This window comes from Ahaetulla prasina, chromosome 2 (assembly GCF_028640845.1).
Source record: "Ahaetulla prasina isolate Xishuangbanna chromosome 2, ASM2864084v1, whole genome shotgun sequence".
NCBI lineage: Eukaryota > Metazoa > Chordata > Lepidosauria > Squamata > Colubridae > Ahaetulla > Ahaetulla prasina.
The window spans coordinates 262,254,335-262,282,281 of NC_080540.1; the positions used below are offsets into that span (position 1 = coordinate 262,254,335).

The following is a 27,947-nucleotide window of genomic DNA, read 5'->3' on the forward strand; positions in this document are numbered from 1 at the left end:
TTCAAAAAGGCAGACAATATTTGATTTTAAGATAGTGCCTGCCAGATGAAGGGCACGAAGACAAAAAGGAAGACATGTCCTCCTTTTGCCGGATCTCTGGTAGCCCTATTCTGTCAAGGTAAAGGTAAAGGTAAAGGTTCCCCTCGCACATACATGCTAGTCATTGCCGACTCTAGGGGGCGGTGCTCATCTTTCAAAGCCGAAGAGCCAGAGCTGTCTGAAGACGTCTCCGTGGTCATGTGGCCAGCATGACTCAACGCCAAAGGCGCACGGAACGCTGTTACCTTCCCACCAAAGGCGGTCCCTATTTTTTCTACTTGCATTTTTACGTGCATTTCGAAATTGCTAGGTTGGCAGAAGCTGGGACAAGTAACAGGAGCTCACCCCGTTACACGGGAGCACTAGGAATTCGAACCGCTGAGCTGCTGACCTTTCGATCGACAACCTCAACTATATGGCAAATTCCTCATTTTCTTGGCAACCTTTTGGGAAATGGTTTGCTATTATCTTCTTCCTAGGGCTGAGAGAGAAGAACTGGCTCCAAACTGACCAGCTAGCTTTTGTGGAGAGCTCAGAGTCACCCAATTTCTAGCCCAGAACTTTTAACCACTACACTAAACTGGTTTTACTTTAATTAGCTCATTATAAATGAGAATGGCAAATTCCTTTTGCGGTTTCCAAGACTGTACCCCAACTAGCATTAAAAATGCCTTACTAAATTCCATGTAATTATTGCTTCCCTGAACTAGCCCAACTGGGGTTTGTAAAATGGGGTTTGACCTTTAATTTCCCAACTTTTAAAAATATTATGCAACTTTACTCCATACTTTAAGGATAAAAGCTTTCATAAAACACCCAACTCCTTGTGTTTCACAGGTTCAGTTTACTAATTCATAGTTATTGTTATTCATATTTATGAATAGTTATTTATATTTACTCCTAAACCATTTCATTCTTCCCTGTTGTTTTTCATGATTTTTCACCCATTTGAATTTATTCTAATGTTCTTGTTTTGTTGCAAACCCCCCCCCCCATTATTTTCGCATTTTATCTGCAATCCATCCATTTTGAAATAAATGAAAAAGCTTCAAAATAACTGTTGCATTTTGCAGGATTTTGTTGTGATACAATACCATGACAACATATGAATGAATTAAAAATCAAGATTGTTAGAAGTAAAAGGAAGGTATATAAAGTTGGTGTGCTTGACCAAGGTTAAAATGAGATATGATTCTATTGTATAAAGCTCTGGTAACCCTTACAGCCTTTTTGCTGATGCTAAGACTGAAATAGTATGTATGTATTTGCATATTGATAAGGGATGGATTATAGAAAGAAGAGTTATTTGTTTGTAACAATTTTATTTTATTATTTTATTTTATTATTTATTTCAAGGTTGAAAGTGACAGGTCCAAGGTCACCCAGCTGGCTAAGGCAGGACTAGAAATTATGGTCTCTGTCGTGTCCCACTCCCACTCCAATGAACGAGTCAAGGAAGTCCGTAACAAACTTGGCAACAAAGCCTTTGCAGCTTGCCAAGTTCCTTCGAGGTTTATCAGGGCAGGCAGGAGTCCAAGTTGTGACTTCAGCGATAGAGTCCAATATCAGCAAACTAGATAAGACTTTGCTTGACTCAAGGTTGGAATGCCAAAAGCAGGTCCTTTATATAGACTGTGGGGTGTGGCTCCATGACTCAGTATTTATCCAGGCCTGCCCCACCCCTCCTTCTGCTGGCGTCGCCTCTCAGATCTGCGGAAGCGAGGGTCCTCCCACCTTGAATTGTCTTCAGCTGGATCTGCTGTCAGTTTCTGGAAAGGGAGGGGTCAGAGGGAGTAGGGCCGAGTAATTCCAGCACCTGGCTGGCTTCCTGCTCTGAAGGCTGAGCCAAAGGAACACACGCTGTAATGAGTGAGGTTTATCGGGCTTGTCCTTTCACTCCTGGAATTCTCTCCGGGCATGGGGCCAGGGTCAGGGGCTGGAGGCATGACAGGCCGTTCACCTTCATTATCAGACTCTGATAAAAGACCCGGTTGGAGACGGGAGGGGCCTGGTTGAGGAGAGGAGGGAGGATGAGTCACAACAGTCTCCAGCTTTCTAGCCTGGTGCCTTAACCACTTGATGAAACTGACCCAAAGGATGAAGAGTTATTACGTTTGTTTACACTTGTGATGAATATTCGAAGTCACTTCTTTATTTTTTTCCCTTTTCTTTATCTTTTTCTTGCACTTTTGTTCTTACTTTTTACCTTTCTTTTTCTAAGTTTAGTTTGCATTTCCTTTTATTATTGTAATCAAAGTCTTTAATAAAAATTATTTTAAAGATGACTTTTGTATTTCAGGTTATCTATAATACATAGCTTCCAGTGGTGAAATCCAAATTTTTTTACTACCTGTTCTGTGGGTGTGGCTTGGTGGGCGTGGTGTGGCTTGGTGGGCATGGCAAGGGAAGGATACTGCAAACTCTCCATTCCCACCCCACTCTGGGGCCAGCCAGAGGTGATATTTGCCCGTTCTCCAAACTACACAAAATTTCTGCTACTGGTTCTCTAGAACCTGTCAGTACCTGCTGAATTTCACCCCTGATAGCTTCCCTACAAAGTAACTATATGCTCTAGAACAGGGGTCTCCAACCTTGGCAACTTCAAGACTTGTGGACTTCAACAAGGAATTCTGGAAGTTGAAGTCCACAAGTCTTAAAGTTGCCAAGGTTGGAGACCTCTGCTCTAGAATAAACAAAAAAATTTACCTTCTTCCTCATAGTAATAAAAGATGTTAAAAATAGAGTTTAGACCATTCACAAGTTGGCATAAATATCCGTGGACTCTAGTTATAATAAACCTGTGATCTTTTGGAGTGAATATGTGTCTCTCTGTCTATGTCTAACACACATAGAAAAGACAGTTGCTTAACCAATCCCTCACTGACTCATCCCTCACTGACTCCATTATTTCAAACATTATTTCAAACAAAGAATATCAAGTCCTTCGATCAGATCGTGAACATCGCAGAGGTGGTGGAGTAGCTATCTTTTACAAAAAATCACTGAACTTAAAAAATATTCAAATTGCACAGAAACTCTCTGTTCCTGAAACTATTATATGTGACCTATCCACCAACACCACACTTAGATTCATACTATGCTACAGAGCCCCTGATTACGACATCGCTCATGCAAATACGTTAACCTCATTACTAACATGGGCTACCTCTTGCCCATATCCTCTCCTATTCCTGGGAGACCTAAACCTACCTTCTATAAACTGGATAACAAATGAATGTACAACTGAACCAATCCATACTACACTATACAACGCAGTTACAAACCTAGGTCATGAGCAACTAGTAACTAACAATACCAGACTCAAAAACTGCCTCGACCTCATCTTTTGCAATATCACTAACACAATTTATGGACTACAAATAAAAGAACCCTTTTCCAACAGTGACCACTGCATGATAGACTTTTGTCTAAACATACGCCCTCACATAAATCGTCATAACAATAGTGCTCCAAACTACAATTTTAAAAAAACAAACTATGACCTTAAAAACAATGATCTCTCATTTCTTGACTGGCAAAATCTATTCTCAACCTGTATCACTGCAGAAGACCACTATGAAGTATTTCTTCTTGAAATCAATAAAATCATCAAACTATACGTTCCACAAATCACCACTAAAATCAGAAAAAGAAACAAATTACCCATATCAATAAAAAAGCTTCAATCCAAAAAAAAATCCCTCTGGAGAAGAAACAAAAAGGGTTATGTAGCAAACTTCAAAAAACGCTACAGAAATATTTGCAACCAAATAAAAACTGAATGTAACATTTACCACACCAAGCAAGAAGAAGACCTTCTATGAACTAATTCCAATCGTGCTTTCTATAATTTTGTGAACAATAAACTTAAAGAAACAAGATCCATCCCACCACTAAAAGAACCTAACGGCAAAGAATGTACGGACGAAACAGTTAAAGCAAACCTATTTAACACATTCTTCGGCTCAGTTTTTGTAAACAGCGATGGCTCATAACCAACATTCCTCAATCGTACCAAAAACGATAACAACGACTTAACTCTTATAGACTTCACAGAAGATAATGTTGAAAAAGCTCTTCGCAACCTGAAACCATCATTATCAATTGGTCCTAACGGGCTATGTGCATACTTCTTAAAAAAACTTTCAATAAATATAGCAGAACCCCTAAGCATAATCTTTAATAAAGCTTTCACGACTAGTTCCCTTCCAAAACTCTGGTCTTTAGCCACAGTCATCCCTATCTTCAAAAAAGGACACTCCAGCCTAGTTGAAAATTACAGATCTATCTCTCTATGTTGCATCTCATGTAAAGTAATGGAATCTATCATAAACCAATCCATTACACTCCGCCTTGAAACTAATAACCTACTCTCTAATAAACAATTTGGTTTCAGAAACAAATTGTCTTGTAACTTACAACTTCTCCACTGCAAAAACATATGGACTACCAACCTTGATCAAGGAAAACCAATAGATGCAAACTACATAGACTTCTGCAAAGCTTTTGACTCAGTAGTACATGACAAACTTCTCTTAAAACTAAAATCCTACGGCATTTCAGGACCTCTCCACAATTGGATAAATGCCTTCCTATCAAACAGACAACAAGTGGTTAAAATTGGCAACGCTCTATCAAATCCTGTTCCTGTCAAAAGTGGCGTTCCGCAAGGTAGTGTTCTTGGACCAACGCTCTTCATACTATACATAAATGATCTCTGTGACCTCAGCTCATTGTGTTCTCTTCGCCGACGACGTCAAACTATTCAATACCACTAACAATACTTCTACTCTTCAAAATGACCTTGACTTTGTTTCCCATTGGTCTAAAACTTGGCAACTTCAAATATCAACCAGTAAATGCTCAGTCTTACATATTGGTAAAAAGAACCCTAATATCAAGTACAAGCTTGATGGACATTACCTTACTGATTACCCCCTCCCTGTCAAAGACCTTGGAGTTTTCATATCAAATGACCTAAATGCCAAAGCCCACTGCAACTACATAGCAAAAAAAGCTCTAAGAGTTGTAAACTTAATTTTACGTAGCTTCTTTTCCAAAAACTCTACACTACTAACCAAAGCATACAAAACATTTGCCAGACCTATTCTTGAATACAGCTCATCCGTCTGGAACCCATACCACATCTCTGACATTAATACTATTGAACGCGTCCAGAAATATTTTACTAGAAGAGTTCTTCACTCCTCCGAAAACAGCAAAATATCTTATACCACCAGGCTTGAAATCCTGGGTTTAGAAAACTTAGAACTCCGCCGTCTCCGACATGATCTGTGTTTAACACACAGAATCATCTATTGTAATATCCTTCCTGTAAAAGACTACTTCAGCTTCAATCGCTACAATACAAGAGCAAACAATAGATTTAAAATTAATGTCAACCGCTTCAAACTTGCTTGCAGAAAATATGACTTTTGTAACAGAGTTGTTAACGCTTGGAACTCACTACCTGACTCTATAGTCTCTACTCAAAATCCCAAAATCTTCAACCCAAAACTGTCTACTATTGACCTCACCCCATTCCTAAGAGGACTATAAGGGGCGTGCATAAGAGCACAAAAGTGCGTACCGTTCCTGTTCCAACGAAGCTATCAAAGTGCTGTCCCGGTCCCTGGAAGCCATATGGGTCTGGATGGGGAGAAACAGGCTCAAGCTCAATCCCTCCAAGACAGAGTGGCTGTGGATGCCGCGGCTGACTGTTGGGGGCGAGTCATTGGCCCCAATGGAGAGGGTGCACAATTGGGCGTTCTCCTGGATGGACGGCTGTTCTTTGAAGATCATTTGACGGCCGTCTCCAGGAGAGCTTTTTACCAGGTTCGCCTGGTTCGCCAGTTGTGCCCCTTTCTAGACCGGGATGCCCTATGCACGGTCACTCACGCTCTCGTGACATCTCGTCTGGATTACTGCAATGCTCTCTACATGGGGCTCCCCTTGAGGAGCACCCGAAGGCTCCAGTTAGTTCAGAATGCGGCTGCGCGGGTGATAGAGGGAGCCCCTCATGGCTCCCATGTGACACCTCTCCTGCGCAGACTGCACTGGCTACTTGTGGCCTTCCGGGTGCACTTCAAGATTCTGGTAACTATCTTCAAAGCGCTCCATGGCATAGGGCCGGGTTACTTACGGGACCGTCTGCTGCCACCGAATGCCTCTCACCGACCCGTGCGCTCTCACAGAGAGGGACTCCTCAGGGTGCCGTCGGCCAGGCAGTGCCCAGGGGAAGGGCCTTTTCTGTGGGGGCTCCCACCCTCTGGAACGAACTTCCCCAGGACTCCGCCAACTTCCTGACCTTCAAACCTTTCGCCGCGAGCTTAAGACACATCTATTTATCTGCACAGGACTGGACTAGAATTTTAAATTTTGAATTTGGTTTTAATGGGGTTTTTATTATTTGTATTGCTATTTTTAAATATTCGGCCTTATGTAATAAGTTTTTTAATTGATGTTTTAATTTGTATTTATATGTATAAAAATGCGAAAAATAAATAAATAAAATAAATAAATAAATAAATATTGTTCTCTTCATTATAGTATCATATGCATATTTTTACTTTTACTTATATATACTTTTTCTCTCATGATGGATTATTATTTATGTTGATGATTGTATATACTGTTGTGACAAAATAAAAAAAACAAACTATATCATTAAACCACGTTATTACATTATATTAACCTTTCCAAAGTTTCTGTGCAAGAGGATCCACGGAGCAGCTATCTATGTGTCAAATAAATCATAATAGTGGCCACATGATCAAAATTCTCTCTTTTACATATGTTGCACCTGCGGTGCACATACAAAAGGAGGGCGGGGCTTCAATCATATGGTCATGGCTACCATTTTTACTTTTTTCAACCCCAAGCCCTCCGCACCTAGAGATTGATCTAGGTGGCACCTCCTGTAGATCTGAATGGATTCCCCTAAAAAGGTTTGATTTTAACTACATCTACTCGTAACATTTCCTCTAAATTTAGTATTGTTTAGTTTTTAATAAATGTGGATATAATTTTGGTATTACTAAATTTGGGGTTACCACTTATTAAAATTCTGTATGTTCCTAATTATTCAGCTGACTGATCAAGAACCATTTGCTGCATTTTGGAAGTCTTCAGAATATGAATTTCTTGTTCTAAATAATTCCATTTATTATATTCATTTTCAGAGTGTTCTGTTTTAAAATCCAGGTTGAAAGTTGCGTAAAATTACGCTTTTCTCAGTTTTCCGCAATCAGCTATCTGGATAGGACTCTACTTAAACAATTAGAGTTCGAAACCAAAATGAAACTCCTCTGATGCAATAAATACTATTTTATTACCCAATAAAAAAGGAATACAAGGCTAACCTGTGCCTGGCAAAAGTGCGTCTTTAAAGAGAAAAGGCTAAGTTACTTACCAAGGGCAATGATAAGCATATCACTTGGGTGCAGCAAATTGTCATACAAGGCTAATATTTGGTTGTGACAGCCCAGTCATATGCCCTGATTTCACAGCTATGAAGAGGCTCTTCGCAATTGTCTGCCTTAGGAATTGGTGTGGGGCCATCTAATGGTCACCTTATTAAAGCTAAGAAGTTCAGATTGGGAGCCTAACTCCCTAGTCCAGTGATGGAAGAAAAATGGGGTGCAAGTAATTTCTACATAAGGATCGTGGCAAGGTTAACTAAATATACTGTAAACCTCAACAGTGAACTTTAATGATTTAATATTGTTGTTGCCTATGTAAGCTATGTGAATAATTTTTCCTATTCGCCTGATCTGTGATGTAAAATGAAAGATATAAAAATGATGATCTATTGCCCATTTGTAAGAATTAATCCAAGAGAATTTAGCCTTTCCAGATAACCATATCAGGAACCCTTGCAGCCAATTAGCTATGTAGCAGATACTAGATTAAAGCTATGGCTGTTGGCTAATACTATGAAGATAAGAGTGCTGCATTTCTTTCTGCAATTGGCAGCTACAACTAACTTAGGGTATTAGTTAGAAAGTGAAAGAAACTTAGCTGTAACCTTCCCAGTCCTGCTTGCTTCTCACTCGGTGTAAACACCTTTTATTTCAGTATCAGCATTTCCTCCTTATGTCTGCATGCAAATAAAAGTATGCAGTAAGGCAAGGGTCTCCAACCTTGGTACCTTTAAGACTTGTGGACTTCAACTCCCAGAGTTCCTCAGCCAGCTTTGTGGCGTGCATAAGCGCACAAACATGCCTACCGTTCCTGTCCTATTGTTTTTCTTTTCTTCTTCCTATATATATATATGCTTACACCTCCTAATATTTACTCATATACTCAGTAAGGCAAGGGTCTCCAACCTTGGTACTTTTAAGACTTGTGGACTTCAACTCCCAGAGTTCCTCAGCCAGCTTTGGGGCGTGCATAAGCGCACAAACGTGCCTACCGTTCCTGTCCTATTGTTTTTCTTTTCTTCTTCCGATATATATATATATATATAAATATATATATATGCTTATACCTCCTAATATTTATTCATATATATGTTTATATACTATATAATCTTTTTGTATGATACTTACATATATTGTTGTGACAAAATAAATAAAATAAAAAATAAATAAAAAATAAATAAATCATTGACTGACAGTACAGTTACTCGTTTCTGCAAACCATCAAAGGACAGCAAACCCGCATACATGAATGCTGTTTCACTATGGAGAGACTTGAAGCACTCATACTGGGTATCTCTTACCAGTGACCTGATGATCGAAAACATGATCGATTCGCTGCACAGGATTTAAAACTAGATAAAGAGAAGCCAGTTAAACAAATGAGTCAAAAACATTTTTTCTATTTATTGAGGGAAATGATCAAAAGCTACATATTTGAGCATTCAAGATAACTGCAGAAAACAAAATTGGTGCACAGCCATATATGCGTGTTAGATTTAAGCAGGTTCAACCTCAAAAGGTTTAGAGAAGTACTAAGTGTAAATCCTAAAATGAAACGGAGCACAGGGAAGTTCTCAAAAATAAGATATTAGAAATACAACTGAACCTATTCTAATGAGGTCAGCTTAGGATATAGTTATGGTTGCATAGACTTTTAACTGAGGAAAGATTTAAATAAGTTAAATTATATCAGCAAATATCTTTGGCTGATTTTGCAAAAAAAAAAAAGAAAAGAAAAGAAAATCAAAAGGGTAAAACAGGAAAATATATTTGGCTTGCGAGTGCAAGTCAAAACAACAAAACATGTTAGCTATGTCAATTATGCAATGAAGAAAAGGGAAGTGGTGAATCTGCGACTTAGAGAAGATAGCATAATAGGTGACGGAGGGAAGGCAGACCACTCCTACTTATTTTTGGCCTTCTCCCCAAAGCAGAACAATTGACAAAGGAAGGGACTGACAGTCTAAAGCAGGGGTCTCCAATCTTGGCAACTTTAAGACTTGTGGACTTCAACTCCCAGAGTTCCTCAGCCAGCAAAGCTAGTCTAAAATAAGTAAAGAGATGGTTAGGGTGAACTGCTACTATGAATAAAATTAATTAGTCTCCAGTACTAGACTAATTACTTCCAAGAACAGGGTTGGGCAAGTATGACAATTTTATGACCTGTGGACTTCAACTTTTTTTTTTTTTTTCACAACAGTATACATAAATATCGATATAAAACAACAACACATCATAAAAGAAAAGAACATATATATGAGCAAAAGTATGCATCAACTATATTAATTAGATATAATGAAAGGGAACAATAGGACAGGAACGATAGGCACTTTTGTGCTCTTATGCATCCCAGAAATCCCAGAATTCTTGAGCCAAATTCTGGAAATTAATGTCCACAGGTCATAAGATTGTGGTAGTTGCTCACCTCTGTCCAAGAATCTTGAAAGACCCCCACATGTTATCTTTGAGAACATTCCCTTTTGAAAAACCATTCAGAAGTCATTGAAGATGGAAGGAGGAATGGGAAAACACAAATGCTCTTCCTGTCTTCAAAACGAAGGGAAGAAGAAAAGATCCAAATAACAGCACTATTATTTGAAATAGATGATTTTGCACTTGGCTTGTAAGCATTATTTGACAATGGATTTGTCACGAATAGATCATGCCAAACTACTCTGAACTCCTTTTTTGATAGAGTGACCATTTCAGTTGACTGTAATAATGTAGCTTACTTACATAGTGTATCTTGATTTTGTAAAAACTGTTGTGCCTCGCCCAACAAACTCCAGTGTGATCAATGGTGGGATTCAGATGGTTCAGGCCAGTTCAGGAAAACTGGTAGTTAAATTGCTGGCTGGTCCTACCCCTCCCACCCCGCCCCTTCCAGGAGTCCCCATGTTCCCCATTTTGGCTCCCCGGTAAGTGCAGGGAGGCCTCCTAGGCTCAAAAGGGGCGCAGGGGGTGTGTGCCCCCTGTGGCCCGTTTTTGCTCCCAGGAGGCTTCAGGGAGGCCTCCTAAGCCCAAAACGGGACATGTGGGGGGTGCGGCATGGCCTCCCTGCGGCCTGTTTTTGCTCCCAAAGGGGGGTGCCTGGAGGCCTACTAGGCCCAAAACTGGGTGTAGGGGGCGGCAGTGCATTCTCCTCCGCGGCCTATTTTTACTCTCAGGGGTGCAGGAGGCCGAGTGCGGGGTGCAGGAGGCCGAGTGCTGCCTGCCACACACCCTGGCCATGCTCACCATGGCCATGCCTACCCAGCTAGTCATTAGGGCAGAGACAGTTGTTAAATTACTTGAATCCTGATCCTAGCTGATAAGATGGCAAAATGTGAGCTGGATTATGCTACCATTAGTTGGATCTCTGGAAAAAGATTGGTTGGAAATCAGGAAAAAATAAAAAATAAAAACTGTTCAGATAGAAAGCTGAAGGCTGGATTGCCATCTCTTGGAACGCTGTAGTCAGCAGATCCTGGAACAGGGCAGGAGATTAAATAACCTCCAAAGTCTTTCAGTCCTGCATATGACTCATATGCACCATTTTAATTCTTTTATTGCCCGCTTTTTCAGGCTAGAGTTATTTTTGCTAAAGCTTTAAACCAAATGTTTACTTAGTAAATTGAGGTTGTGTGTGTGTTTGTGTGTGTGTGTGAGAGAGAGAAAGAGAGAGAGTAGTAACATGTTAAAGTTAAACACCAACATGGGAGTGATATATTTTCTCATTTTTTATTATACATAACAAGAAACTTCCTACAGCAATAAATGACAAAGTCAAAGATTACATGGAGGCTCTGAATGTTGCATTGTTTAAACTCAGTCTCCCGGTCTTGCACAATATACTATCACTAATGTTAGCTTCTGTTTTTTTACCTATTTCTAACACAACCTATTACAGCATTGCATACTTTTCTTGTTCGTTATAGTAAGCACTTCATATTGGTTGGGAATAGATACTGGCAAGAAACCACTTTTTTCCCCTTTTTGATCCTAAATAATAGCAAGATACTGTAATCTCTAGAAAATTGGAGTGTCCCGTGATATTGCTGAGAACAGCATCTATTAAATACCATAAGTGCCAGAGCAAATGAGAGCAGAAGCAAAAAGAAACCACTAGATATGTTAATAGGTTTGCAATGTTATATAGCATGCATACAATACTTTTGATCCATATTTCTACTAAAAAGCATGTGTGCATTCTTTAACAAATGCACCATTAACAGAATCCAACACAGACAGTGAGGGCAGAAGATCCTAAATTCTGGATTCACATTAAAGGCAAATATCTACGAGGATAGCTTGGCAGGGAGGAATTTCAGCTTTGTTTCTTATAGTTCCAGTTCTGAATTCTAATCTGCATACCTGTAGAAAACTATGTTTAAAAATACTCTGCTTTTTTTTAGAAGCTTGGCATCCCTGAAGCCTATATGTAAGCAATAGTCCTATAATTCTTTCTGAAGGGTTTAATGATGTATGGCAAGTTAACTATGCATTTTTCTTTGAAGGATGGAGACCATGACCAATCCTCCCACATTCTAGAAGTCTGAGCACGTCAACTATCCAATAATTTTTTTGAATCCAATAATCTTTAAAAGCTAGTATAATAGGTAGTGGTTAGGAAATTGGATTCAGAAGACACTGGTTCTAATCTGTTATCAGGAATGAAAGATCCAAGCTCAAGTTTATCTTCAATTGGGATAAGGTAAAGGTAAAGGTTCCCCTTGCACATAAGTGCTAGTAGTTTCTGACTCTAGGGGGCGTGCTCATCTCCGTTTCTAAGCCGAAGAGCCAGTGCTGTCTGATGACGATTCCGTGGTCATATGGCCGGCATGACTAAATTGTGAAGGTGCACGGAGTGCCTTACCTTACCACTGAAGTGGTCCCTATTTTTCTACTTGCATTTTTATGTGCTTTTGAACTGCTGGATTGGCAGAAGCTGGGTCAAGTAATGGGAGCTCATTCCGTTACACAGTGCTAGGGATTCAAACCGCCGAACTGCCGACCTTTCCGATCGAAAAGCTCAGCGTCTTAGCCGCTGAGCCACCGCGATATCCCTTGAGTAAATCTGAACCCATCAATTATCTCTCAGCCTAACCTGGGAAATAACTTATTTCACAAGCATTTTATCATGGGAAAAATTAAACATTTTCTCTATTTGCCATGGAACTGAGGCTAGAGAGATAATCCCACTGTTGGAAGAATAGGTAGGATGATGGCTTCTTCTATAAAGCAAAGTTTCAGGTAGTGAATTAGTGATGATAGCCATCATGTACAACGGACTATCCTATTCTATGCTTTGATGCAAGCCCATTATAAAGAAGCAAAGAAATGGTTGATGTAGACCTTATATAGGACTGAAGTTGTTAGCAGTCCACCTGGTATTTTATTGAAATAACAAAATTATCATCTGTTGTTAAATTTGAGACAGCATTTTTGCAACTACGGTGACGTGGCTGTTGATCCTGCTGTTGGTGTCATATCCCTCTGGTGTCACAGGACCTTGCTCAGAACACCGTGTTTCGGGGCCGACCTTAAAGCAAAGTACTGCTGAATGAGATGTTGTAGGAAACCTTGTACATAGTCCAGGCAGAAGAAGAACAGAAGCACCTATTTGTTTGTCAGAGATAATCAGATCTCTTAGATCCTGGCCAGCGCATAATAATACCATATGCACAGACCTACTATCCAAGGAGCTTGGGGCTGGCCAGTAGTCTATATCTGCTTAGCAGCTGAGAAACCACCACATACTTTTCCAAGTCTGTGTACTTTTTTCCCATAATAGGTTACTGTTTGTTTATATCCCTCTTTTATTTTTTCCAAATAACTCAAGGCAGCAAGCATTTCCAACACACCTTCCTGCTCTTTTTTCCCCCATGACAGCAACCCTGTAAAGCGAGTTGGGCTGAGACAGAGTGACTGACCCAAGGTTATCCAGCTGGCTTTCATGGCTAAGGTGGGACTGGAACTCATGCTCTCCCGCTTTCTGGCCTGGTGACATAATCACAAGACCAAACTGACTCTCTAATATATCTAACAATTATAGATTATAATTAATAGAATATAATTAACTAGAATAATATAATATAATATAATATAATATAATATAATATAATATAATATAATATAATATAATATAATATAATATAATATAATATAATATAATATAATATAATATAATATGTAAAAATATTATTTCCTGAGATATAGGGTGGACTGTTTCTTTGCAAAAGTTTAATTGATAACGCATTTGGCGAGAGGAAGAAAGAGGAGGTTAGGATTGTACATTTTTAGCTAGTCCTAACCCAATAAAAAGGATTAGTCAGGAACCTGAAAATCTTCTATTAGCAATGTGTTTTAAAAAACATGAACAAACCTTTAAACATACCAGCTTTACTGCCTCAGATGTATAACTCGGGAAAGCTGTTCTGTTTGATATTTTTGAACATGTTGCTCATCTCTAAATTTGTCTGCCTTGTTCCTGCTTTCTGTAACTGTTTTATTTGTATTTTTGTAATCCAAAACTACAAAACATTGATCAATCATTCTTTAAGAGTTAAGTCTGACAGCTGTCACATAGCGTTTGTTCGTTCTTGAGTAATACTATGGCAGCATCAATAGTATAAGGGGAGTGAGCCTTTATCAAAGGAAAAAGATGTGATATCTTAAAAATGCAGAATCTCTTCAGTAGAATGTATTCTTAAAAAGCAAAACATTCTGAGAAGAATAACAATAAGGCCAGAGAACTCCACTTTGTATTTGCTAGTTTCATTTTGAAATTTAGTTAGAGATTTGTTTTTCCTATGTCCTGATTCCTTTGAATTGACTTTTTTTTTTGTCCGAGGCCTCAGTGGGTGGATGTTGAAGGGAAAATTCTCAGTCAGTTTCCAAAGCAGATGTTTTTCTTCAACCAACAGTTTGTTGAGGCAACCATGCAACATGGAGACTTTTTGTCTTAAAGAGCAACATATAAATAGTGCCTGTCTTTCCTCCACTGGAACTGCTGAGTAATCCTAACAGCCAGACTAAAGTTAATAATTATAGAAATTCAGACCAAACCTGGCCCTAGCTCTAAGTTTGTTCCATTTTTTTCAGGAACGAGTTGAGCTAGAGCTCATAAGAACAAAGAAGGATAAATAACTGTTATTCATCTCTGCCAGCCCCATGCAAAACCATGGTTTTTTGATGTTTGTTTGTAGGGAATAGTACTTGGCATATACATGAGAAGGCCTCCAATGAGGAACGTTCAAGTTAAGTAATCTTAAACTAAATTACATGGGTTGTTTTTTCATGGAGAGGCAATAATTAACTTTGTGTAGTTCCCTAATGCTTGAAGTGATGACTGGTTATAGCCAGGTGCTGTCAATTCCTTACCTGACTTTTTCTTTTACATGCTTGATAAATGAAGCACGCAAGCAGTGATGTACAAACCTCTAGATTCTGCACTCTGAGAAAGCACATAGATGAGGAAGTGTGCAAACATCTGGCTGCTGTTACAGGATCGTCATCTATAAGCAGTGCAGAGGCATATGGTACAATTCTGCAGAACAGTGGGAGGTTAAATCTTAAAGCACCGGTGATAGGGTTAATTTGATTTTCTTTCTTCCATGAATTGGCTGCAGGCATCTTTCTTGGTAGATGAAGCAGATTCTCTGGAAAATAATAGACCAGATCCATCAAAAGAAGTAACACTCAGCCTTCCTAATGCCAGGGACATTAACATCCATTGCCAGTCAAGAGATTGATGTTTGCTGTGTTCCCGGGATCCCCAATTCTGTTCAGCTACAGAAAAAGGTAACAGTGTTCCGTGCGCCTTTGGTGTTGAGTCATGCCGGCCACATGACCACGGAAACGTCTTCGGACAGCGTTGGCTCTTCGGCTTTGAAATGGAGATAAGCACCGCCCCCTAGAGTCGGCAACGACTAGCATGTATGTGCGAGGGGAACCTTTACCTTTACCTTACAGAAAAAGCTTCCAACCAATTTCCAAGAACAGCCATCTGGGTGCCTCAGATAGCAGCCCCCATAATGTTCCTTTCCCCTGGTGTGGGGTCGGCACAGCCAAATTGTCTATGACCATGAAGATCCCATGGGCAATTTTATCTCATTCTATCTGTTCTACTAGGGACGTGGTAACTCAGTGGCTAAGATGCTGAGCTTGTCAATCAAAAGGTTGGCAGTTCAGCAGTTCAGCGGTTCAAATCCCTAGTGCTGCCGTGTAATGGGGTGAGCTCCCGTTACTTGTCCCAGCTTCTGCCAACCTAGCAGTTCGAAAGCACATAAAAAATGTGTAAAAAAATAAAAGTATAAAAATAGGGACCACCTTTGGTGGGAAGGTAACAGCGTTCTGTGTGCCTTTGGCGTTTAGTCATGCCAGCCTCATGACCATGGAGACGTCTTCAGACAGCGCTGGCTTTTCGGCTTTAAAACAGAGGTGAGCACCGCCCCCTAGAGTCGGGAACGACTAGCACATATGTGCAAGGGGAACTTTTGCCATTACCTTTTATGTATTCTATTAAAACCCCCATGATCTTTAGCTGTGATCACCATTGGTGCTAAAATGCAAATTTGTTATATGAAGAATTTCCTTTGAAGAATGCAAAGGGCATGGTTCACCCATTCACTTATGTAAGGGATAAGATTATCTATTATCAAACATTGCTTGACGTGTATTTCAGGCAGAGTTTGCAAATAGGGAAGTGGTAATGCAAAGCTGAAGAGACACTGATTTTCATTCCTGTCTCCCCTCCCCACTGGTTGTGGGAGGAGTTTTCTGTTTTGCTTTTTTTTTAATATCATGTCAAACTTGTTCAACACTTAAACTACTGTTGTTTAAGGTTTCCTGCATTATAATAGCAGGAAACCAAACTTTTCAGAGGGTCGTGTGGCCCCAGTCCAATTTACATCTCCAGCTTAGGGTTATGAAAGAACATATGGTAATATTTCCTGAAGATTTGCTTCTGAGGGCTGCCAGCTAGAGATATGTACTGAAATGCAAAACAAATATCTCTCAGACAAACCATTTTATGTTGTTTTTTAATTGAAAAGTAGTATAAAAATAATCTTATGTAAATGAATGTCACAGAAGTAACATGACATGACAGACATATCTGTCTGCCATCTGAACCTGAAAATAAAATGAACGCTAATAGCAATAACTGCGGAAGTTGCACCCAACAGATAAGGGCAGATATTTTTTCATCAAACAGATACAAAATGAAGGCCTCTTGCTATGGCTCTCAAGTAGAAGGCTTAAAGATGTGGTGATCCTTCAAGTTGCATAAAAATGCCTTGGGTGAGTTATATTCAACTCCACACTAGTGCTACCTTGACAAAGGGAAATTGTGTCCATGGACTAACATACAAGCTTTAAAAAGACCTGAAAACGTCATTGAAAATCTCATAGTTTGACATGCTATTATAGAGACCACAGTTACAATAAGAGGCAGGGGATCCTAATTATTGATGTGGATGGAAAAGTGTGCAAAAGAACTCAGAGACTTCTGGACTGTCTCAAATGATGAAGGATATATGGCTAAAGTAGTGGTAGGTAATGGCATGTCTTCCAGATGTTATGATCATCAACTCTCATTATCCCCAGCCACAATGGCCGTTGTCAAGGGATAATAAGAGATTGAATGTAACACATCTGGAAGACTGGGTTTTAGGTTGTCAACTTGATCTAAACCAGGGGTGTCAAACTTGTGTAGTCATGGTGGTATCACGTGATGTATCAGGACTTTTTTCCCATTTGCTAAACCGGGCATGGGCATGGCCAGCGTGTGATGCATCTGGCTTGTGGGCCATGAGTTTGACAGCCTTGATCTAAGCAAATGTATGAATAATTGGAATCAACATCTCTGTCCTTTCTGGTCTTGTAGCTGCTTCTCCTTGTTGTCACTGTATTATGACTTGCCCCTTTGAATTTTACCTCATGTGTGTTTGATTAGAAAACTAGAAATATCACAAATACCTCCTGTTTACTTGGAAAATGTCACAGAAATCTATGTGTGTAACAATTTTATGAACAGTAGTGTTGAGCTATTGTGTTGTAAACAGTCAAGATTTCCAGTGATTTGGTTGACTTTGATCTGCATACAACTCTCTGGATTATTTGTTATGCATGCCTGAAATATGATTGCACAAACTTTTTATTAAATGTTAATAAAATATATTTAAAAATATCCCCTGAGGATTCTTTGGAGAAGTATTTGTTTTTGAGAAAGCCAGCAGCAGAGGCACCACTAAATCTACGCTTATGACAATGTTTTATTGTGGATTTTTTCCCTATTAGGTTTGTGACCCAACATTTGTAGTAGTGTTATGTAATTCTTTCTTTGTTCTTTATGTCTTTAAGCAGCTTGTGGCATTTTAGTATAGCAGGAAATCAATTTTTACTTGATGGATCGATTCATTTAAGGAGGTGAGAGAAATTAAAAGCTGACTGCCAGCTATTCAGCTAATCTTGGGCAAAATTACCAGTGTATACTACAAGCAGTAACACACTCCTACCAGGGGCAAAGACTTCGTGATCTTTTAACCAATTCAATTGTGCACCATGACAAAAATATCAAGAGCAGTTTGTACTCTGTGTTTTCACTGAAAATTATATCAGGAGTTTTTTTTGTGGGTTTTTTTTGGTTAATAATAATGGTCAGTTCACGTTGTAGCATGAATTTCAGGCCACTCAACTATCTGGGCCAATGTTCCTTCCATAGCTATTGAGTAAGAGAATTGGATTGTGTCAAAATTTTCCACCAGAACAAAAGTTCGTGTAAAGGTCTTTTAAAGAACAGATGAGCCCTAGACACATTGACAAATGCCAAATAATTCAATCTGATTTCATAGAAGTACCTTTAGGTCTAGGACATTGAAGCTATTTCATACAGAAGAGGGATTTTCAAGTACATGCAAATCACAAGTGGATTTCATTATCTCCTCTGCTCCCACAAGGTCTGATCATTGCTAGTACACATGACAGGGCAAGGAACTTCAGCAGTATTACATTGACTATGGCATAAAGTTACTGCCCTACTTGTCTGATTGTATAGGCAGTACTCTCACTTCATTCATGGCTCACTATGACAGTGCTAAAACAGCTTTGGAAAGGCCTGACATTTGGATAACGCTTTGCCAGCCAATGCCAAAGAACAATTGGGGATAGTACATACTGCCTTTTCTCTCTCTCTCTCTCTCCCTTCCTCCTCTCTCTTGCATGGGGCAATCAGCAAAACATTACATGTCGTCCTTGACTTACAACAGTTTATTTGGTGACCATTCAAAGTTACGACAGCAGTACAACAGTGACTTATGACCATTCTCCAGTTTGAAGCATCCCCATGATCATGTGATCAAAATTCAGATGCTTAGCAACTGGTTCATACTTATGACCACTGCTGTGTCTCAAGGACATACAAACCCCTTTTGCGACCTTCTGACAAGCAAAGTCAATGGTGTGACTAACTTAACAACTGCAATGATTCACTTAACAACTGTGGCAAAGAAGGTCATAACATGGGGCAAAACTCACTTAACAAATGTCTCACTCAACAACAGAAATTTAGGGCTCAATTGTGGACATACGTCAAGGACTACCTGTATTGTACCAATGTCTCAGGATGTGTATCATGGTAGCAGTAGAGAAGAAGCAAAAATGGAAGGAATAGAGGGATCTGCATCTAGTTGTAACAGCTGCACTCAAAATAGAAGCTGACCAGGGACAATAGCTGGAATAGCACTGCAAGGAAAGAGGTGAAAATAGTTCAACTTCAGATTTTAGTTTAGTTTACCTTATTGTAATTGCATCTCATACAACGAAATTAAATGCCATCTTCAGTGTAAGTGTACATTATAACTATAAAAATAAAACACAAACACACATCCTTCACATTCTGTACAATTGAATTGAAAACTCCTGATATTGCATTAATATTGCACTATACAGTAGAATTCAATATGGTTACTGTCCCGGGATAGAAGCTGTTTCTTAGCCTATTTGTCCTTGTTTTTATTATCCTGTACCATCTGCCAGATAGTAATAGTTCAAAAAAAGGGTACCCGGGATGAGATGGATCTTTAAGAATGTTTCTAAAATGTGCCCTCGCTGCTTTGGCTATGGGTCCATGGGAGAACATATTAGAGCAGGGGTGTCAAACTCGATTTTATGGAGGGCCACCTCAGGGTTGTGTCTGACCTTGGGGGGCCAGGGTGGGTCTGGTCAGAATGATGTCACTCATCAGGGCGGCGCCTGTGGTGTCCCAAGTGCTCTGCCAGCAAAAACAGGCTTCCAAGCTCAATTTTTGGCTGCGACAGCCGTCTGCAACCTTCAGCCAGTGAAAATGGAGCCCTCCCAAGCTCTTTTTTCACTGGCAGAAGCACCATGGGCTGGCCCTTCACTATTTTCAGGGTGGCCTCACAGGCCAGATCTAAGCATCCCGTGGGCCGGATCCGGTCCCTGGGCCTTGAGTTTGACACCTCTGTATTAGAGGGTAACTTTTCCTGGTCCAGCAGGCAAGTTTTAAAGTAGGACTTTTAAGGAAAGTACTACCAACACCACTGACAGGCTGGCAGCTGCTTGCTCCTCCTTGACTTGGGAATATTGATCTCTCTAGCCCCTGGAAGTTAAGGCTTGAACTTTTAAAAAAACCATTATAATTGACGACTCTGTATGTGATTACTGCAGTTTGAAAGAGATTGATGGAACGACCCAAGGTTGGTTGGTTTGTTTCAGGTGTGTGTGTGTGAGAGAGCGAGAGCGAGAGAGATGGGATTATCAATCTCCCAGATCAACAGACCTGTTCTCCCATCCTTCACCATATCCAGATGATGTTCAGTAGGGCATAAGATGATAATGGTATGATGTGAGGGATTTTACTCACTTTTCAACCATGCCCCACCACACCATACAAGGAACAATTGGTGGTTATTTTTCTTGCATGCTAGGGACTGAGTAGGAGAGGAAAGAAAATTAGGACATTCACCAATTGTCCTGAATCTCCACTTATTACATATGTAAGGACAATGCCACTCCCTGGCCTCCTTATTGTGTATCTAAAGATCGGCCATGGGAGCAGTGCAAATTAGGTTGACCTAGTTTTCTGCTGCCTCAAGGATGGGAGGAATATGCGTTAACATGTCTATAGGGAAGTGCCCAAAGTGTGAAAAACAGTGAACAAAAGAAAATAAAGGCCATATATAATAAAAAAGCAAAGGGAAACACTCAACCTCGTTTAGATACCTGTACTTCTCCCTAACTTCTAGTCTTATAAAAATCTCCTTGCTTCCATCCTGCACTGATTCATATATTGCCTTTTCTCTTTAAACATAGGACTTTTTGTTGTTTGATAATCTCATCAACTCAATCCAACCATGATTTTCTTGGTTTTTCCTGAATCTTTCCCACTCTTTTCTCATACAATTGTTTTGCAATTTAACTCAAATTAATTATCTTTTTCTATGTAACCAAGGTACCTGAGAACACTTCTTTTGTAATAGTTACTCACTTTAGTATTTGTTACATATTCATTCATTACCATTCATTCTTCACTCTATGTCAGCATTTACTACGTAAACATACTTTAAGTATGCCAGTTCAATTGCATTTTTGAACTCTAGTGGGCAAAAACACTTTCTTATATAGAACCATTTCTAACCAATGCAGAAATGCATTTAGATCAGGGGCTTTGCTTGGCATCCTTGCTTCTCACAATTTATGATCCATGAAGAAGCTTGAAAATAACTCTGTACTCTCCTGGAGCTCTAAGCTACACTGAGTCATATGTGAATATTTTTCTTTTAAATGCAACAATATTTTTGAAAATGCAAAAAACTATCTCTCCCTCCCTCCCTCCCTCTCTCTCTCTCTCCTATCTAATCTATCTCTATTTATTTTCCTGTTTCTTAAACACCCATCTCCCTTAGAGAGGGGATTTTTAGATCCTATACTCAGGAAGGATCATGGATAGGATACTATAGGCCTTTCTTTTTTTATTCCAGTATTAGTTCATACTGGGAGATGTGTTTTCAAATTGTCTGTGGGGTTAGCATCTCTGCATGTGAATTTCTGATTATAATATGTTCTCTCTTGCTGAGAATGAAAAATAGCACTCTGTTGTGGGCAAAGTGGAAAAAAGGAAAACAAAGCAAATATCTATAGGAATAAAACAGATTAATGCTCAATAACCATAAAATCTTTCCTGGTCAAGCACACATAGATAAACACACTATCTCCATCAAATTGATTATATCAATTTTTATTAAAACAGAAATACACATAGGAGTTAATTTTAAAAATTAGTTGACTTGGTAGACTAGATTCATCTAAATTAATGGTTTAAAACATGAGTTGTTTATAGCTTACTGTAAAAAAATTAGGTTATTTCATTTAAAAAACAAAACTTGTTAATTCCTTAATCATATAATTCACAGCATTCTGTTACAGACCTATATGTAGTGAGATTCTTTTGTTGTTGTTCAAAGAAAACACATGAATAAAAAGTAGAATGCAGTACAGCATGTTAAAAAGATGAAAGGATTAGAGATGAGTATCTGCTATAGGTATTCTTCTAAGTTCAACAATTTGGGAATTAGCTATTGTACTTCCATCCAGGCTGCCATGACATGACTCAGTGTCACTGATGTTGAGGCCTGCACCTGAAACACAAAAAGAAAAGCAGAATATTTGGGAGATTTGAAAACGAGACCATATCTTCCATAGAATACACTTATCTGATGAGGATGATACCAGCTTTCCTATTCTTAGTGGTTTAGTCATTCTGGCTGGATTTAGTGACATATTATTCAAAAGTCATATCAAAATTATGTGGCTGGCTTACAAAAGCTAAACTCTTGTTAAAATTAATACAGAAGATTCCTCCAATTTAAAACATCTTCTTAGGCATTAAACATAAAACATCATAAATTGTTTCTAATTTCTAGTTCACATCTGAATCCTCATTTTTTCTTAACTATCATTTACCTTACTGAATTTTTGATCCACAAATCATAGTTACAAATATCACGTTAAATGCTGTGATTTTACATATTTAATTCTACTACTGCAATATTGCCTTCATTACATTTAAAGACTTAAGCTGACTATATTAGGGTTAAAGTTTGCAAATCTCTGGAACTCTGTTAGATACTTTAATATTTTTTTCTCATTATTCAGATTTTATAGCCTAACTCCAGTCTTAATTTATATGAATGCTCTCCCTCATTCTCTGTCTCTCTCACACACACACATTTGGACACACTACATTCTATTTCTTCATGTAACCTCTATGCTTCTTGTCCCCTTAAGAGTCATTTTTGTATACTTTCATGAAACTATATGTCTTTAAAAGAATACACATTATTAAATATACACGTAAACCTCCAAGGTGTGGAAAGAAACTAAGCATGATGGCTGCTTCTTTGGGTTCTTTCTGTGCACCTCACCAATTGCTAGTTTCTCACAAAGGTAGCATCTACATCAGTGGTAGTCAACCTGGTCCCTACTGCCCACTAGTGGGCGTTCCAGCTTTCATGGTGGGCGGTAGGGGTTTTGTCCGATACTGAAGCACTTTCCCTTTTTTTTAATTTAATTGACTTTTTAAAAAATTTTCACAGCATTGTTTAAAAAAATTTTCATTACGTTTTCATAAAATTCCCTGTGACAATTTAAATTTTTGAAAATATACTATTTGTATCGCCCATGCATAAGTTTAGTTCACGTTATGTAAGTGAAACTAAATGGCGTTATAATGCGACCGCAAACAAAAGAGCCTTGTCCCAGAATAGGTTGCGCATCTCCCCCCACACCACCTAGCTGTAGCAGACAAGCAGAGCTGGTAGCCGCTGTGTCCCCCAAACCCAATCCACAATGCGCGAGAGGCATGCGCAGACGATGATACACGGCGCATTACTGTGGAACTGGTGGGCGGTTAGAAAATTTTACTACTAACAGAGATACAAAAGTGGGCGGTAGGTTTAAAAAGGTTGACTACCCCTGATCTACATGATGAGGGACAGGATCTCCATGCATCAACAACAATCACTGTTTACAATTATGCTACTTTAGAAAGCTTAACCTAACCCTGTACTAGGTGGGCAGATTTCCTGAACCAACATTACATCAAGATGGGTAGGCATCAAGTGTAATGTCTCCATATTTTCTCCATAGAGGTACAGTTCTTCTGGCTGGCTTTTTAGGATGATGGAATAAGCATTTTTAGCATAGTCTGAATTCTTCATGAACAAAAAAAGGTGGAAAAGTTTCTCCTCCCCACCCCCCACATTATCTCTTCTTCTAGTGGCACCAACTGATTGCTTTGCCTGAGTGAACATACTGTGCTTTTGGTCTTAGGACAAGTAAATAAAACATTTAAAAACTGCCCAACCCCTACTTAGACATTTCAAGACTTGCAAATCCTATTTAGGCAGAAGTGCAGAAGTGCATGCAAGCATAATTAAACATGGTAATGTCAAAAGAGATTAATTCCAGACATTACTTGCCAGTAAAACCAGCTACAAATGAGCAAGGGCTGCAAAGATTCAATGAACTGGGCAAATTTATTTCTGCTTCAAATGCATAGGATTCAAAGGAGCTGTACCAGCAATAAACCTTACTCACTGCATTTCGAATATGCTATGTTTGCAGGAAACCAAATGTTATCACTTTTTAAAATTAGCAATTAATAAAACACATAAGACAGAAAATGTGGCATATTAAGTTGCTTTGTTATATATGAACAGGGATTATTTGTCTGTTTTTTATTCTATGACATAGCAGATGACATGACCAAATATTCTTCATCCCATCAAATGACTTAAATATGCTTTACAAGAAAGGTTCCTACAGCTATTATTAGGCAAGCAGTGTTCCTTTTTTCAATCCTTTCCTTCTTCACAGTATTTTAGTGAGAAGGAAAAAAAGAATTGGTGATTGAAGACCTAGGAAGATTAAAATGGAAGATGATGACAAAATCTGATCATCTAAAAATTTGTCACTGAGGGAAGTGGATCAGGATAAGTTCCAAACAGTAGCTTGAGGGTAGAGAATAGAAGTCCTGAAGCAGTGAATTAACTTCTAATTTCTAAAATCAAGTATCACTGTACACAAATCTTTCCTATAGCATAGGTTCCTTCTGTTCCTTGACTCATTTTTACCATTAAAGAAATAACAGACAAAGCCAAATGAATTGACCTGCCACTTCCCATTTTATACATGTCTGGTTTTGTTGTGTTGCTGATTGCTTAAACAAATAACCTATTAAGTTTATTGCTTTGTTAAAATCCAAATTATAACATAACTATACTTTTTCATGAATTCTAAGGATTTGATAATCTTTTTTTTATTGTTGAATAAAACTAAAGTCCTCTATGGAAGAACAACTTAAAACTGCACAGACCACTTAAGCTTTTATCTAGAAGTGTTTACCACAAGATAGTTAGAGTTCTTAGGGGCAGCATGTTCTCAAATTAAAGCAATGGGGCCCTGTAAGATGGTGTAATGGCTTCACACTGGGACCGTGATTTTTGAGAAAACATTGCCTGTACATTTTCAGCACTAATGCTAAAGTTAGTCTCTCATGCTGTCTTGTTAAGAACAGTTACTCTGTCAATTAAGCCCAAGTTGCAGTCAAAAAAGAAAACTGAGATATATGTTTAACATTGCTTTCCAGTCTAACCAGGAATTATAAATCTGAAGTATGTTTACAATCTTCTGGGCTTGCAAAATCAGTGTGGTGGTATCTACTACTGCAGAGGGTAAATGAATATTAAATCTCATCTTGCCTTTTTTATATGTTTAAAAACCTGTATTATATTATTGGTAGTTTCTCACCTGTTTCATGTTTACACACACCTAACAAGATTTTTTATGGGAAGCATAAACAATTAACTGTTATTTTCATTTTGGTAACTTTAGCAGAACTGAGAGTTTCTCCTTTCCTTTAGTATTTCTTTTAAACAGTAACTAATTTTATTTACTTATTTATTCATTTTCGTTTAACAAGGGAATGAAACACAATAGTTCAGCTGTGAAAATTTCATGAATAAACAAGGGCCTATCTGAATTTACTCTAAGAACACCAATGAAACCAAATGCAGATTAGGCTCCAAGATCTCCCAGGTGCCTGTTTGCCTAAGAAACTCACAGTACCTGTAAAGCAAGTTTAAGATGAATTTAGGTAGCCAATCTAGTCTTTCTGCCTATGTGACACAAAGCACTTAGAAATATTTCTTCAGGGCACTCATTGTTTGACCCTAGTTTAATTAGCACTTTTTAAAAAGTTACATAACTTGGCACTTATCCTTTTCACACAGTAAACATACATATATTTGTTTCAGTTTATGTCTTTCTAAGCAGTGTTACAGCCATATCATTTGCTGCCATGTCTCTCTGTGCAGTTATCAATGTTCCAAACAAGTAAGTCTGAGAAAATGTTATGCTACTGAGTGATCCATGCAAACATAATTGGCTTGGCTTGTATTCTGCTACGTGTAACCAAGGTGTATATAAACTAGAAATACAAGTGCTCTTTTGAAGTCAGTAGTCATATTGATATTTGTAAGCTTGAAAACCTGTCCCTTCAAATTAAGACAGCTGTGAAGTTGGCAAATGATGTAGCCTCCAAAAGTATTAGTGGTCGTATGTTTGACTGAATGAAAGGGCACGACTTCTGATGAGTGGAATGCTGATTTGCCACTCTTCTAGGAGAGCTGTAGAAATCCATAAATTTCATTTTCTACATGTCCAAGAAATCCAAACAGTGTCTTCTTTGACATACTTTCACACTCTGCAACTGGATTTTCTCCATCTTTTACTTATAATTAATTTTAATCTGGTTCTTGGACGATAGTTAATCTTCTTCAAATAACTATGGGGAACCTAACTCAGCGAGATGGCATAATTGCACAGGCCATTACCGCATTTCTGATTCATCTGCAATTACTTCCATATAAATGTGAACTTAGAGCTATATAAATTGGATATATGGTAGCATTTCTATATCTGAAATAGTAGCTTGTGGTTCATATAAGAATAATATTTACTTCTTCACCCTAAATTTCAAACACCTACAATAAGAAAACATGTTCTAGTTTCCTGATATAGGCTAAATGTGTTTTCATTCAATTTGCCTTTTTGGTCTTTAAATAAAATGCATATTAAGTTTAGCACAAGACAGATTTTTACTTTGATGTGAATAGTTAGTCAGAATACAATTGCAAAAAAATCATATCTGGTTATTTAGAAAATAGGATATATTGTACTCACCAGTTTTTAAAGCAAATATTAAATCATCAAACTCTTGTGATTCTTCATCTGCCATCAAAGAACTATTCCTAAATCCTCCAGCAGCTATGTAGGCATTGCCATTCTGTGGGCTTTGCTTAAAGACAGTCCTGTCCTCAGTTCCTGTTCTTGGGGACGTCCTCTCCCAGTCTGCTGGCATCTTTAGAAAAAGCATTAAGTATACAGTTTTTTTATACAGAGTGCCACAAAAAATCACGATGTGTTATCTTCCTAATGATGTTATTGGTTCGCTAGACTAGAAGATCCCTCAAATAGCAAATGATGCCTTCATCATTTTTTACTTATTTTGGCAACTGAGGAAAATATGTTGATTTAGATGCAATAGGCTGACCCCAAATATCCTGGCCCTAGCAATGCATGTAGTCAAAAGAATTAGAGCAACAGATTTTTCTTTATGCATGATGGCATTTCCCAATGCCAAAATAGCAGGAGTAGACAAAAGATTTTGCCACCTGACATAAAGTAGCAAATGTCCAAATCCTTGTCTAAGTGCATTTTGCATTCCAATTGGTTAAATTATGCTGGATTCTAAGTTACACAATTCCACAAACCTCTCTTCTTTCCCAATACAAATTAGTTCAGTATTGAGAAATAAGAATTCTGGACCTTTAATAATACTTTAGCTAATGGCTACGTCAGGCCCTCAAATTAAGTAGGACTAAGATTTGATATTGCCAAAAATACCTCTATCAAAGGAAGGCTGTTTCTCTAAGTCTAGCCACCAATTCCTTTAGGGATACACAGACTGTTCTTGATAAAATAGTAATGCAGTAGATACACAAGATGAAGGTTACTTTCTTTGTGAAAAAATAATTGGTAGATCTACAAACACATAAAATATGAAATGCATAACTGATATCAAACTGGCCTTGGATTTATGTGTATCTTACTATGGATTCTGTAACTCCACAACAGATGTTCAAAGAAAAAGAGTCAGACCTGTCAGCATGGCAGTAGCAGCAACTATAAGGCTGCCTTATAGTCTGAGACCCTCTGGTCATGTGAAGACTGGTTCTATTTCAGCCAATACTGATTGCCTGCTGAAGTGAAAGTCAAAGACCCTTCTGCATTTCTGAATACCTCAGGAATGGTAATTAGTGTAGAGGAAGAAGAGGTATTTTCTGTGACAATAACCTTATGCTGGTCACTGTTTAAGGAAGCCTAGTGTCATCTCCTCTTTAATGTCTTTTCAGAGGATGGTTA

The 27,947-nt window shown here is 38.5% G+C and overlaps 1 protein-coding gene across 1 annotated transcript in view; it reads right to left on the reverse strand.

Annotated features, from left to right (window-relative positions):
* Positions 1-21,762: 21,762 nt before the first annotated feature.
* ADGRV1 (adhesion G protein-coupled receptor V1) overlaps positions 21,763-27,947 on the reverse strand; it is a 307,496-nt gene continuing 301,311 nt past the window's right edge. Inside the window, exons 89-90 of the mRNA XM_058172618.1 lie at positions 26,706-26,883; positions 21,763-22,099 (exon numbers count right to left, since the gene is read on the reverse strand). Coding sequence (XP_058028601.1) covers positions 21,981-22,099; positions 26,706-26,883 — 297 coding nt within the window. The 3' untranslated portion in view covers positions 21,763-21,980. The remainder of the gene's footprint in view (positions 22,100-26,705; positions 26,884-27,947) is intronic.